General features: G+C 58.0%; 1 protein-coding gene across 2 annotated transcripts; it reads left to right on the top strand.

Moving 5' to 3' along the window:
- The first annotated feature begins 840 nt into the window (after positions 1-840).
- R3HCC1L (R3H domain and coiled-coil containing 1 like) lies at positions 841-12356 on the top strand. Of its 2 annotated transcripts, none has more exons than XM_048311787.1 (7): positions 841-882; positions 5948-7368; positions 10914-11089; positions 11201-11271; positions 11385-11480; positions 11639-11779; positions 11944-12356. In XM_048311787.1, the coding sequence occupies exons 2-7, from the start codon at positions 5962-5964 to the stop codon at positions 11997-11999; spliced, it is 1947 nt and encodes a 648-aa protein (XP_048167744.1). In that variant the 5' UTR covers positions 841-882; positions 5948-5961; the 3' UTR covers positions 12000-12356. The 2 variants fall into 2 exon arrangements, with proteins under 2 accessions (XP_048167744.1, XP_048167745.1); XM_048311788.1 differs by lacking the exon at positions 841-882 and adding an exon at positions 958-2863.
- The last annotated feature ends 180 nt before the right edge of the window (positions 12357-12536 follow it).

Raw genomic sequence — 12536 nt, forward strand, 5'->3', positions numbered from 1 at the left:
CTGTCTGAGTTGGGATGAGTGTACCTATCCTAGTCTGAGCCCCTGGGGCTGTTCTGCGACCCACACTGGGCAGCCAGGAAGGTCTGAGTACTTCGGGGTATCCCAGACCTCAGGCATCAGCGGTCCCAGCCTCGAAACTGCGCCTAACAAGGGGTAAGATGCTTGGCACAGGCCCATTCACGGATGCCCCATGCGACGCCGCAGTGGCACCTTGCCAGGGCGGCCCGTGACCGGTCCCCTGTCCCTCGGCAGCTTCAGAGTCTAGGGGGAGCTGCAGAAGCCGCTCTGGCTGTCGGCTGCCCCGGTCCCTGCACGGGCAAGCAGCGTGCACGCCATGGGACATTCCTCTTCCCCGGGTCACCTTTTCTCCGGTACCACACCATGGGGCTGGCTGGGAGACAGCAGGTTGGAAATCGCATCGGAAGCAGGTCCTGGGGCGGGGAGCGGGCAGAGACCCGCTGCCCATCAGCCAAACTAATTAGGGCGGCCGCACCAGCTTGCCCAAAGCCTTTGTAGCCCGGTGTCCCCATGTCTGCCCGCCCCGTCACAGCGAGCACCACGGCTCCCGCCCGGCGTGTGACACTGAAGGGTAACGGGAGACCTACGGCAGCCCCACGCGGGGCCACGCGCGGGCGGGAACGAGGGTCGCTCTCCCTCTGTCCGCCACCATCGCCGGCGGCTGCCGGGCGGCGCCGGAGAGCGACGACGCGCCGTGGCGGCCCCGGCCCGTGTGCCCGCGGCCGCGGGGGAGGAGCGGCGGCCGGGGCGGGGCGGGGCGGATGCCGGGGCCGCACTACAGGTCCCGGCGCTCCCCACGGCGGGGCGGGCTCGGCGCGGCGGAAGCGGCGGCGCGGAGCGACGGGGGACCCGGCGCGGCCACTGGTAACGGCGGGGCCTGGCGGGCGGCGCGGCCCGGCACGGCCCGGCCCGGCACGGCGGGGCGCTCGGTACCGGGGCACGGCGGCCCGGGCTGCGCACCCTGCTCGCTCCCGGTGCTGCCCCGCTCTCCCCCTCCCTGGTGTCCCAGCCCTGATCCTTACCCCCTGTCCCATCCCTGTTCCCCAGCCCTGCTCCCCACGCCCTGTCCCAGTCCTGATCCCCACCTGAAGGCCCACCTCCCCCAGTCCGCTGGCAGGCAACCCCCGGGATAACATGGCACGTTGCAGACCCCATAATTCCCCCCACTGTACAGAGTCGCAGGACGATGTGTCAGCCCTTGAGTGCCGGGGAGTTTCACGGGTCCCTGGGTGCTCGGTGCGCCAGTCTGCCATGCCGTGGCACCTGGTGCTCACAGGTGCTGGGCACTCTTTTTCGTGCCTGCCTTCGGGCCCCTGGCATCCTCGTCTGTTCACACCACCTGCGAGGTTCTGTGTGCTGCCTGCTGTGGGGCTGTCACAGCCCTAGAGTGGCCCATGGCATGATGCTGGTGACCAGATCTGCCTCTTGCACATTTTGGGGTGGTCACTCCAGTCACTTGCTTTCTGGTGTAAGTGCATTGTAGGGCTCTGGGCCTTGCTGTTCAGGCTGCTGTTGCTCCATGAGTAGCTACTTTGGGTTATTTTACCTTCATTTTCCCAGGCTGGGTCTTGCTTTGTTTCCTGCTTACATTTCTTGGATCCTTTGAATGGTGTCTACTCTGGATGGTGTTTGCAACAGCTCGCTGCTCAGTATCATCTGCAAATTTAATGACAATTCACTATTCAAGTAAAAGTTGGAGAGATGGTGTAAAATGAGACCCTGAAGTTCAGCTGAGTTGGCTCTTGCTTGCCTTATCAAAAAGCTTTACCCAGTGATTCTTCTGAAATAACTCCTCTGGGCAAGCCAATGTCCACCCACCATTCATTGTGTTGGGTGTGCAGGCTCCTTTACCTGCCAGTTTTGTTCTGTGCTAGGGATAGGAACAGGGTTTATCCTGTTCTCAGCTCTGGTTTTGTTGTCCTTTCTTGCACAGAAAATCAGTGCCTTGTTTGCTCTACCCATCACTGGGGTTCTGGTTTCTTCTCGGCACTGTGTGTCAGCGGGTTAATAGGTTCGTCTCCGCACTGGCCAGGCTGGCCAGGTGACTGTGTCTGTGTGGACATGCTGTTTTCGCTTTCCCTGCAGCTGTTTTTGCAAGGCCTTTGCCTCATTTGCATTTTTCTGTTTAAAAACAGTGATTTTTCCCTTTTGAGTCATCTTTATTTTTGAGCCATCATTAATTTTCTCTCCCTCCTTGTTTATTAATAGACCTTTTCACTTTTGTGCTGATTCTGCCTGGGTATATTTGTGAAGTCCTTTGTATTCCCCTTAGCATTCTGGCTGTTAACTCCTTATGCTGGTTTGTTGTCCCTTCCCTCCCCCCCTGCCCCCCTGCAGCTGTGAGGGGACACTATTGACTTACAAATCATTTTCCTGTCTGGAATGTTCCCCTTCTCTTGTTCCAGGTATCTCCTAAGAGCATCTATTCCAGGTGTCTCCTAAGAGTATTGCAAGTGAAAGGCACGATTGAAATCTCTCTCAGTGCCTTTGACGCTTTTGCCAGCCCCTCACATAGCCAGCGTTTGCTGTGTCTACTGGAGAGCGTCTTTCTCCTGGCAGCAAGGCACAGGGACGTCTTAAAGCCCTCGGGGCTGCAGGCAGAAGTTGGATGGAATGCAGCTCTTTGCGCCTTGAATGCTTTGCTTTGCCTCCTACCAGTGGCTCTGTGTTCTTGCCTTTGCTCTGTCTGTCTCCACCAGGTATCCAGGTCCTTCCCTGGCCCTGCCGCCTGCTGTTGAGCCAGGTGGCCTGGGCTGGAGCTCTGCTGAGAGCAGGAGAGGTGCAGGGTAGCCAAAACCTCTGACAATCCTTGCCTGGGCTGCCAGGGGCTGGTGTTGTGCAGCTGGTAAGTGTGCCATGGCACGTGCCTGGCATGAGATGAGTCCTTCGAGTGGCAGGTTCCCCAGTGGAGCTGTTTAGAATCTCCTTGTACCTGCCTTTTTATTAATCTTGTTATTGTGGTTAATTTTTTCCCCTTCAAAGAGCCCAATCTGCTGCAGGCTGTAAAGAGTGACATTGTGGTGTGCGAGCTGCATGCCAAGGCTGCGTGAGGTCCCCCAAGGCTCCTGGTCCCCCAGTATTGCCATCCCTGTTCACTTTTAAGGCTTTAAGGTTATCTATTCTATCGATGGGAATATGGATTGAGTGGAATTAGAAACCTCGAAGGCTAAAAATACAGCTCCCTGCCAGGAAATGCAGCAGCCTGCTGAGAGGGTGCTGCATGGCACTGAGACTTCTCCAGGAACTGGCATGTTCCACATGAGCACCACAGCCCAGCATCCCTGTCTGTTCCCAGGTTCCCTGAGGAGGACTGTGGCTGGCTTGCTCTTGTTTGTGGGGTCCTTCCCTGGACAGGACAGGGAGAGAAATCAGGGAGAAAATGCTGCCCATGTGTGCTGCAGATGTTCACTAGAGGAGAAACACAGGCTGGCACATGATGGGGCAGCTCGCTGCGACTTCACAAACACATACCATGAGCACAAGCTCCCCATGAGCAGCATGTTCCTGGGAACAGTGCAGGGGGAGCCTGTGTCTTCAGGGAGCTCTGGCTGATGATCCAGTATCCTTCTGGCCATGCCAGGCTATGTTGTGCTGGGCTGGTGGGCTTTACATGCCAGACAGCTGGGCAGTGATCCCATCACCGCTTTTACCATGGTGCCATGGCCTTTCCCTGCTTGGTGCCACAGTGCTGAGTTGTTTTGCCAGGCAGCTCCATAAAACAGGACAGCATCTGGGGCAGCATGGGCCTTTCTGGGGATGCACTGCCCATCGCTGCCTGTCTTTGTGGGGCAAGCTTGGTCCCAGACTCTGGAAGTGGCAGGATTGCCCTGCCTAGCGTAGTGTGAATGAGACCCAAAGCCAGGGCCATTGCTCTGCCTCCCGGAGCATGAAATCAGTCGGTGCTGACCCGTGGCTGTGGCATCGATGAAGTGTGTAATAGCCTGGGGGCAGGAGCTGTGCTGCCCTGTGGGGAAAAAACAAAGTCCTGCAGCATCGCTGCCAGTGTGGGTCATCTGCCACCTTGCTGTGCTTCTTCCTAGGCTGCAGGAAGGAGCTCTTCCCCAGCAGTGTGTGGCAGGCAGAGGGCAAAGCTGTGTAGGGAGAGGATGCTCCCAGCACCAGCCGTCCAGCTAATGCTGCACCATCTGCTTTGGAGGGTGAGGCAAGGTGAATGGCAAGCTTTTGAGGAGCCCATAAATCCTGTGCGCAAAGGCTCTTGGAGGTGACATGGGATGTGCATGGAACAATGCTGCTTCTGGTTGCTCGCCATGCTGGAAATTCTCAGAAAGCAGAGCCTGGGGAGATCACTGACCCCCACAAGACATTCAGTGATGAGCCATGGGCTGGGACTCTGGGCTTGGCTGGGAAAAGTCCTTTAGCAGAACATGTTTCAGTGCAGTTGGAAGCCCTCTGTGGTTGGAAATGGTGGTGCCAGGGGGGCTTCCAGTGCCCCCTCCCCTCTGGCACTTGGGCTGCCACTTGGTGAGAAAATGTATAATGCCTCAGTGTTGAAAAATTACTAATCCAGTCCTTGGAAGGTTTGTAGGATACATTCCTTTCTTGCGGTCGATAAAGATAAAGGGGATCGTTCTGCCAGTAAAATTAGTGTATCAAAGAGGGGGAAAAAAATGACAAGAGCTGTGGAGACAGAAAAATGATTGGGGCAGCCCTGGGATGGTGCTCAGCATCACCACAGTGCCCGTGCCTGCGTGTTGTGTTCCTGCCCACCTTTGCAGCATGAGGTGCAGGCACAGGCGCCGCGGTCATGCTGGGGGTGCTGCCCTGCTGGGCTTTTCCAGTGGTTTCCAGAGAGCCACGAGAGACTCATCCATCATGCCAAGGCAACGGCCTGTCCATCCATCACGAAGAGGGGATGATGCCACGTGGCATGGGCAGCCCCAGCCACTTTGCAGCCAGTGGTTGGCCTCCCTTCGCCATCCCGGCACCGCTGCTGGCTGTTGGTGGGGGGCCACGGGGAGCATTCGCGCCTCGGTCAGGGGCTGTGTGGAGGGGAGGCTAATGTACCGGAGGTGCCTCGGAAATGAGAGCCTTGGATGGGTTCCTGGCCCTATTGATCTGCCGGCAGTTTATGCATCCTGACATTCATAATCTTGGTCGGCGCTGATGGTCCAGATTAATGGGCCCAGGGGCTGTCCATCCGTCACTTCACATTAATTACTGAAGAGGTGTTTTTCCAGTGATTTACCTGACAGCGGCCTGTGATGAATCCCCCTAAACGGAGTGGGCAGTGATTAATCATGGGGCCCCAGCCCAGCCCCGCTCTGCCTTCCCCTCAACCACAGTGTAGCCCCCTGCACCATCCGTCTCCATAAACCCTGTCTGATGCATATTTATAGGGGCAGGGGGGCCTGGCCGCTTGCGGCATGCCTGCTTCTGCCAAAGATGATGAAAAATAAATCTCTGTCTGGATGGGGCAGCAGGTGAGCGGGGCTGCAGCATGCCATGGTCCCGCGCCAGGGTATCCCTGCGCTGGGGTTTGCTTTCTGTTGTTCTGTGGCTGCCTCAGGCTTCTCTGTGGCTTTTGATGCCTGAGTAGTGCATGGTGTTGGTGTTCTACTTCAGCTGCAGACCCTGCTCCCTTGGGGTGGAGGGTCCCAGGTAGCAGCTGCTGGAATGGGTCTGGTGCCTCAGTGATTCTGTTGGGATTTCCCTGCTTCCCCCGAGCTGGATATGCCCCACCAAAGGCTGTAGGGCTGTGGGGTGCTCCGGGCCCCAAACCCTGTCTGCAAATACGCTACTGCGGGGCAGCGTTGGGGCTCCACAATCCATCACTGTGCCAGCTGCTGAGGGAGCAGGGATGGGTGCTGGGACGCCGACTCAGTGACCTGGGTGGGGGCTGCCCACTATGCACTTGGCTCTGGGGCTGTTGGGCTGTGGGCGGGACAGTGACGCTGTGCTCTCCTTGCAGGTAGCGGTGGCACCATGCAGCAGGAGGCGGAGGGCAGCCGGACGCGCCGCAGGAAGCCTGACATGGCCCTCTACGTGCCCAAAGCGCGGCGGGAGAGAGAGGCAAAGGCGGCAGGCGATGCACGCGTGGGGCACCGCTGGGAGCCCGAGAACCACTGCCTGGTGCAGGATGCTGGCTGGGGCAGTGGCGAGGGGCAGAGGCCAAGCCCCCGTGCCAGAACGCAGGCAGGCAGAGCAGCAAGGAGGGAGAACAAGGTGGATTCCGGCCCAAAGGAGCTGCGGACAGCCTCTGCCAGGCACAGCCATAGGATGGGAGGCAGCTGCCCCATTGCACTGGAAAGCCTGGAGGCATCACCCAGCGTGTGTGAGCCATGCCCAGATCCAGCTGTTGCTCAGCCCTGGGACAGGCAGGATAAAGCATCTCATGAAGGACCCGGAGAGCTCAGCCACGGCCACAGGATGATAAGGACTGAGCCTGACCCTCCATCCCCACCGAGTGCCCAGACTGGGGCTGTGAAGGCTACCCCCGAGCCTGGGGATGACCCCACTAGCCCAACACCTGCTGCTAGCCCAGCACTGGTTTGTCAGACAGGTCTGAGTGATGTGTTGGAACACTTGGGGGACAGCACCCCAGATCCAGCTGGGAACCTCTCCCAAAGCCTGGGAGAGGCTGTCCTGGAGTCAGAAGGGGTGGGCAACCATGACAGGGTGCCCCGGTTGGTGGGTCTGAAAGCCTGGGAGGAGGAGAGGGAGGAAGACAGGTCTCTCCTGGCAGAGCAGAGCAAGGGTTGTGCCACTGGGTTACTGAAGGAAGAGGAGACGTGGGGAGGAAGGGCTGAGCTTCCTGGGGAGAGCACCTTGTGTGCACCAGGAGCCAGCTGTGAACCTGTGTTGCTGGGGGGTAGCGTGGGCGGTGTGCCAGTACTCCCAGGGGGCAGCACTCCACGGCAGGGCATGGGCAGCCCATCCCAGCTCCTGCCTGTGATGGAGGAGAGCACTGCTGGTGCTGGGGATCCCGGTGAGGAGGGTGACCTGGTGTCTGCTGTAGAGAAAGCGGGCAGCACTTCTGCCTCTGCCTGCAGAGATGGCAGTGCTGGGGCTGAGAGCAGCCCATGGGACGGAGCACCTCTGGAAAGCTGTGAGCCCCCACTGCCCCTAGAGCTGCTGTGCCATGGCATGGAGGGGATCTCGCCTGCATCCTGGGCCAAGGAGCTGGCAAGGCCAGATGAGGATATGGGCTCGCTGCAGAAGCACCAGGAGGCTGAGAAGGAAGAGAAAGGTCTCCACAGCAGCTCTCCAAAGGAAGGACAGAGCAGTGCCAGTGCTGAAACCCTGAGCCAGACCAGCCCGGGTGCCGAGGAGAGCTGGGATGTGCTGTTCAACGATGATGGGGACTGCCTGGACCCACGCCTGCTGGAGGAGGTACTTCCTGCAAGCCAGTGTTTGTGGGGATTTGCAGGGATGGGGACTGGTGCCCACTGGGATGTGGGGGTTGTCTTTTCCTGTGTTCTCTGGGGTGAGTGCATGGGGTGGGCGGGCTGCACCCAGGGCATAGTCAGCCTAGCTGGCTGTGAGCCAGCCTTCCCCTGTGGTGCCAAAACACCTGGGATCTCCACCTTTCCCCGTCTGTCCCATCCTATCCCGCGTTGCTGGTGAAGGCTGGGGTGATCGTCTCTCTGTAGTACATAAAGTGCACCCAGTAAAACTGCTGAAGTGCCATAAACTGCAACTGCACCCTCGTGAAACCAGGGCTGGTGATAAAGAAATGGGCTGAGATGTATGGGCTCCCATTGAAACAGCAGCAGGATGTTTCCTCGAAACTATGGCTTCTTAATCAGCTGTGGCTCATTGCCATTCCCTCCTGCACACATGCTGCTGAATTTACTACAGTTGGCTGCTTAGTGCCAGGGCCCTCACCGTTCTGCTGCTGTTCACGAGGAAAGCTCAGCTCCTGGAGCAAGGCTGGATATCCCTTATTGCATTTTAAATCAGTAGTGTCAAACTGGTAATTTTCCAAATGACATTAATGTACCTGAAGAAACAAACAGTGTTAATATGGTTACATCCAGCATCTGTCTACCCCCGCTGGAATCAGGGTGTGAAGTGGTGGGTGGTGCCTTCCTAACAGTGTCAGTGAAGGGATGAGATTGACTCAAGAGCACACTTACTGGGTGACGTGGATCCCGCCTTGTCTGCAAGGCCATGCTTGCGCTGATGTGTCCTCTCGGAGCCTGGCATGGTGCTGAGACGGTGGGTGGGACACACAGGGCTTGCGTTTGGGGGGATGTGGAAGGGCGTTGGGTATCCCCATCCTTGCCTGGCTGTGCTCCCTTCAGCCACTCCAGATGGGAGGTTGTGGTGAGTGCTGGTGCTAGGAGGACAGCACTGCTGCTCTGAGGCAGCTGGTGCAGGTGGCATTGGCTTTCTGTGGGCTGCTGCCGTGGGCATGGCTTTGTCCTCGGGGGAGGAAGGTCAGGGAGGATCCCTGTTATGGTGCAGCCATAGGGTGCTGTGGGCAAGGTTGTGCTGTGCAGTACAGGCTCTCACTCCAAGGAGTATCCGTATTGGCTCCCCCATGCACAAGCTCTGAGACAAGTTTGAGCTCTTCAGGGAGCTCAAACCCTGAAAAAGCTTCCCAAAATGGGTGAAAAAGAAATAGGGATTTATCAAAAGTTGCCATCTTTGTCCCCTGCAGATTCCCGTGTGGAGCCTCGTGCTTCCTGAGCCCTCTGAACTCTTGGCAGGTGGAGGTAGCTGCTTGGGGAGGGTGCAGGCTCTCGGGAAGATGGAGCTGTTGTTAATTAACAAAAAAACCAAGAAAATTAGTAACGTCTTCCCCGTATCCAAATCCTTATGCAATGCAGATAGCTGGCAGAGAGCAAGATTTATGACGTTCTGTGGAGGAGAGATTTCTGATAGTGAACGGCTCTTCAATCTAGCAGGAAAAAAACACCACAGTGAGCACCATTGGCTGGAAGCTGAAACCAGACAAATTCAGAGTAGAAATCAGTTTGAACACAGAGTAATTAAGCACTGCGACCATTTCCTTGCAGGCTCTGTGGACTCTCCATCAGGCGGTGCGGCACGGCAGGGTCTGCGGTGCGTGCGTGCCCAGGGCTGTGGTATAAGTGAGCAGCCACGGACCCCTCTGACCTGCTCTGGCAGGAGTGTGTCTTTAGAGAGCAGTGAGATGTGATGGACGGGCTTCATTTTCCCAGTCATCTGTCTGTCCATCCATCAGCGAACTGTCCCCAGGATGCCTGCCAGGGCTGGGGACTCTACCATGGCTCCCATCCCTGCCCTGCCCCGTGGCTGGGGAGCTGCTGGCACGCTGTGTGCTGGGGCTGGCAGTGCCGGGGGACCTGTTGAGCCGTGCCTGCTGTGTGGCTGAGCCCTGCTGCCAGACGGCTCCTGTCCTTCCTGCCCCGCCACAGTTGGTGATTTGTGAAGGTCAAGGACCACTCCAGCACTCTGTGCTCCTGCTCTCTAATCATCTTCCCAGTGCCTGGCACTACCTGAGTGCTCTGCTCCCTCAAGCAGCACCGCAGGGCTTTATCCTGCCTGGGAATGACTCCCTTGCCTCCCCCGAGCAGGCACAGGGTGCCTGAGTGTGCCGCCCTGCACGGGGGTGATGGCAGGGCAGGCGGCTCTGCTGGCAGTGCTGGCCTCTCCCGTGAGCTCCATAACTCAGCTCTACCCTCCGCTGGCATCCAGCCGCTATGGCAGCACCCCCTCACCTGCCGTGAATCCATCTTCCCCATAAAATTGTCGGAATGAGCACTTTTTATCGACTGAGCTGGCTGGGATTTATGGACTCTAACCTTGCAGCCGTGGTGTGCTCTGCTATGATCGCTTAGGGGATCAGGGTGGGAACCCGCCTGAGTTATGTACCCATTTCCTGGCATCGTGCCAGCCCCACGCTCCTGGGGGAACAGGGCAGCTGTCAGTGGTTTTGGACTGCACCTGCCCTGGTGTCTCAGCTGAAGCAGGGCAGTGAGTCCCCTTGGCCACTGGCACGGCGTGGTTTGGAAAGCAAGGGTTCAGCAAGTGATGCAGGGTGGCCCACTGGGCAGAAGGTGGTGCGGGGTGACCAGCTGGTCCTGGCAATGCTGTGAGACAGAGGGAAATAGGGGCTGGCTGCACCCCTGTGTTGTGGCAGTGGGAGGCTGCTGCCTGTGTTTTGAAATAAAGGTTGAAAAATATGCAAGGTAGAAAAGCTCTACAGCCATCATCTCTTAGGGCTGGAGAAAGTGCCCCGCTGTGAGGTATTAAAGGTGCACAACCCATTTTATCAAGAAGAAGATTGAGAAGGGACTTGATTAACATTAGTAAGTGCTGTGACAGGGAGGGGACCAGGGACTGAGGGTTCTTTCATCCAGCAGAGGCAGAACAAGAACTGCCGGCTGGAAAGTGAAGTCAGACAAATTCAAATGAGAAACAAAGCATAAATTTTTAGGTGCACAGGTGGTTAACCAGCAGAACTTGCTCCTCAGTGCTCCTCAGTCTTTTTCATCTTGGCATCTGGGGTGCTGATGGGCTGCTTTGGTGCATGTGCTGCAGTCAGGGCGCGCTGAGCCTGGTGCTTCCATGTGGCAGAGAGACATCATTTCCTTCTGACGTTACTGTCCTGCTCCTTGTTCTTCCCCAAACGTATTTCAGGTCATCACATCACTGTGGAAGGAGTGATGTGCTCAGAGGTGTACATGCTGTTCCACCCCTGCCATTCCCACCATGTCCACGATGGGGATGCAGAGCGTGGCAAATGAAGGGCTGCTGGTAATGGGAAAAGCAAGTGCATGGTATGAGAACCCTGGCTGATAACTCCTAATTCTCAATGCCATGAATCCATCTGCGATGCTGGGCTGGGGTCTGAGCAAGTTTCTGGGGAGCACTTGCTATGGATTGGGAACTGCTGTGGGGCAGGTGGGCATGGGTTGCTCAGTGCTGTGCCTGTCCTGCTGCTGCAGCTCTCAGGGAGTGTGAAGCACCAGGAGAGCCAGCAGTCACCCCGCTTCAACTACTATGGGGCTGAACCTGCTGCGCCAGACATCAGCGATGATGAGCTGCCCCACGTCATCGAGATCTACGATTTCCCCTCGGATTTCCGCACTGAGGACCTGATGCGTGTCTTCTGCAGCTATCAGTGAGTCTGCCAGCACTCTGTCCCCAGTGCTGGGGTTCCCTGCCTGGGCTCTGCTCCAGACGGCTGCCCATCAGGTGCCGATGCCTTGCTGAGCTTCCCTTTCTTTGGCAGGAAAAAAGGCTTTGATATTAAGTGGGTGGATGATACGCACGCCCTGGGCATCTTCTCCAGCCCCATAACAGGTACTGCTCCTGGTTCAGCTGGGGATGGGCAGAGAGGAGGCATCCCTCTCCTGCAGCCAGATCCTGGGCATGGGGCTGGCCCTGCACGTGGACATGCTGCTCTCTTCCTGCAGCACGCGATGCCCTCAGCTCCAAGCACCTGATGGTGAAGACGCGCCCACTCTCCCAGGGCACCCGTGCCTCTAAAGCCAAAGCCAGGGCATATGCTGGTGAGTGGTGCTGCCCTGTGCCAGCTTGTGCCTTCGTGACTGTGCTGCAATATCATCCTCATAATTGGGGAGGGGTGGGGCAGCCAGCACGGCTCCACAGCTGTGCCCGCTGCCCTGTCCCTCCCAGAATGCCCCACTGATGTCCCCCATCTTCACAGAATACCTGCAGCCGGCCAAGGAGCGCCCTGAAACATCAGCTGTCCTGGCCAGGCGGCTGGTGATTGGTGCCCTCGGGGTACGGAGCAACCAGACACCAGCCCAGCGAGACGCTGAGCGGAGGAAGCTGCAAGAAGCTCAGGGTGAGTTTTGGATGCCTGGAGGGGCTGCAGTATGGCAGGGCTTTCTTCATGCATACTCCTTCTCACAGGGTGGGTGGGAGGGGGCTGCACCAGGGTGGACCCCAGCCACCTCCACAGGGAGGTGGGATGATAGGGATGTGGCATTGACCCTCTTGTCTCTGCAGAGAGGAAGCGCCTGGAGAACAAGCAGCGGGAGGATGCCTGGGAGGGCCGGGACTGAGCCAGGAGGCTGCACTTTCAGCCCACATTCCTCTCTGTGGGCGGGCAGAGCACTCTGTGTCTCAGAGCTGGGACGGATTCTGCACTGCGTCCAAAAGCACTGGGCTGCTTCACCGCAAGGGCTGAGCAGCATGCGGGCTGGTTGGTGCTGTGGGGATGCTGTTGCTGTCAGACAGCTCTGCCCACCCTGCCCAGGGCAGAACCCCCAAGGCTACCAGCCACAGCAGGAGCAACAGCAGGATGCACAGAGCTCAGCAGAGAGCATGGGGGCCTGTGCGGGGCGGCCCTGGCCACCTGGCAGGGCCTTGTGAGTGAGAGTTTCTGTCCTCTATTTTGCTAATAAATGCCATTTATTTTATTTGCTTGCCTGGGTGGTGGCTCCCCGTTCCCTTCCACCTTCCTTCGGAGGACGGTGTGCGTGCCGGGGACAGCTGCGCATGGTCTGCACCGCTGTGGGGATGTCCACCCCTCCCAGGTGCTGGGTGTCCCCAGCGGTTGTGGGGGATGTGCAGGCAGGAGGGATCGGGCAGGACGGCAG

Source organism: Corvus hawaiiensis, chromosome 8 (assembly GCF_020740725.1).
Source record: "Corvus hawaiiensis isolate bCorHaw1 chromosome 8, bCorHaw1.pri.cur, whole genome shotgun sequence".
Taxonomy (NCBI): Eukaryota; Metazoa; Chordata; class Aves; order Passeriformes; family Corvidae; genus Corvus; species Corvus hawaiiensis.

Bases quoted from the DNA above. Each gene is read 5' to 3' on its own strand.
- R3HCC1L (XM_048311787.1), top strand. From the start codon at position 5,962: ATGCAGCAGGAGGCGGAGGGCAGCCGGACGCGCCGCAGGAAGCCTGAC. The intron at 11,090-11,200 runs GTGAGTCTGCCA...TTTCTTTGGCAG, and splicing joins CGTGTCTTCTGCAGCTATCA to GAAAAAAGGCTTTGATATTA. The intron at 11,481-11,638 runs GTGAGTGGTGCT...CCATCTTCACAG, and splicing joins CAAAGCCAGGGCATATGCTG to AATACCTGCAGCCGGCCAAG.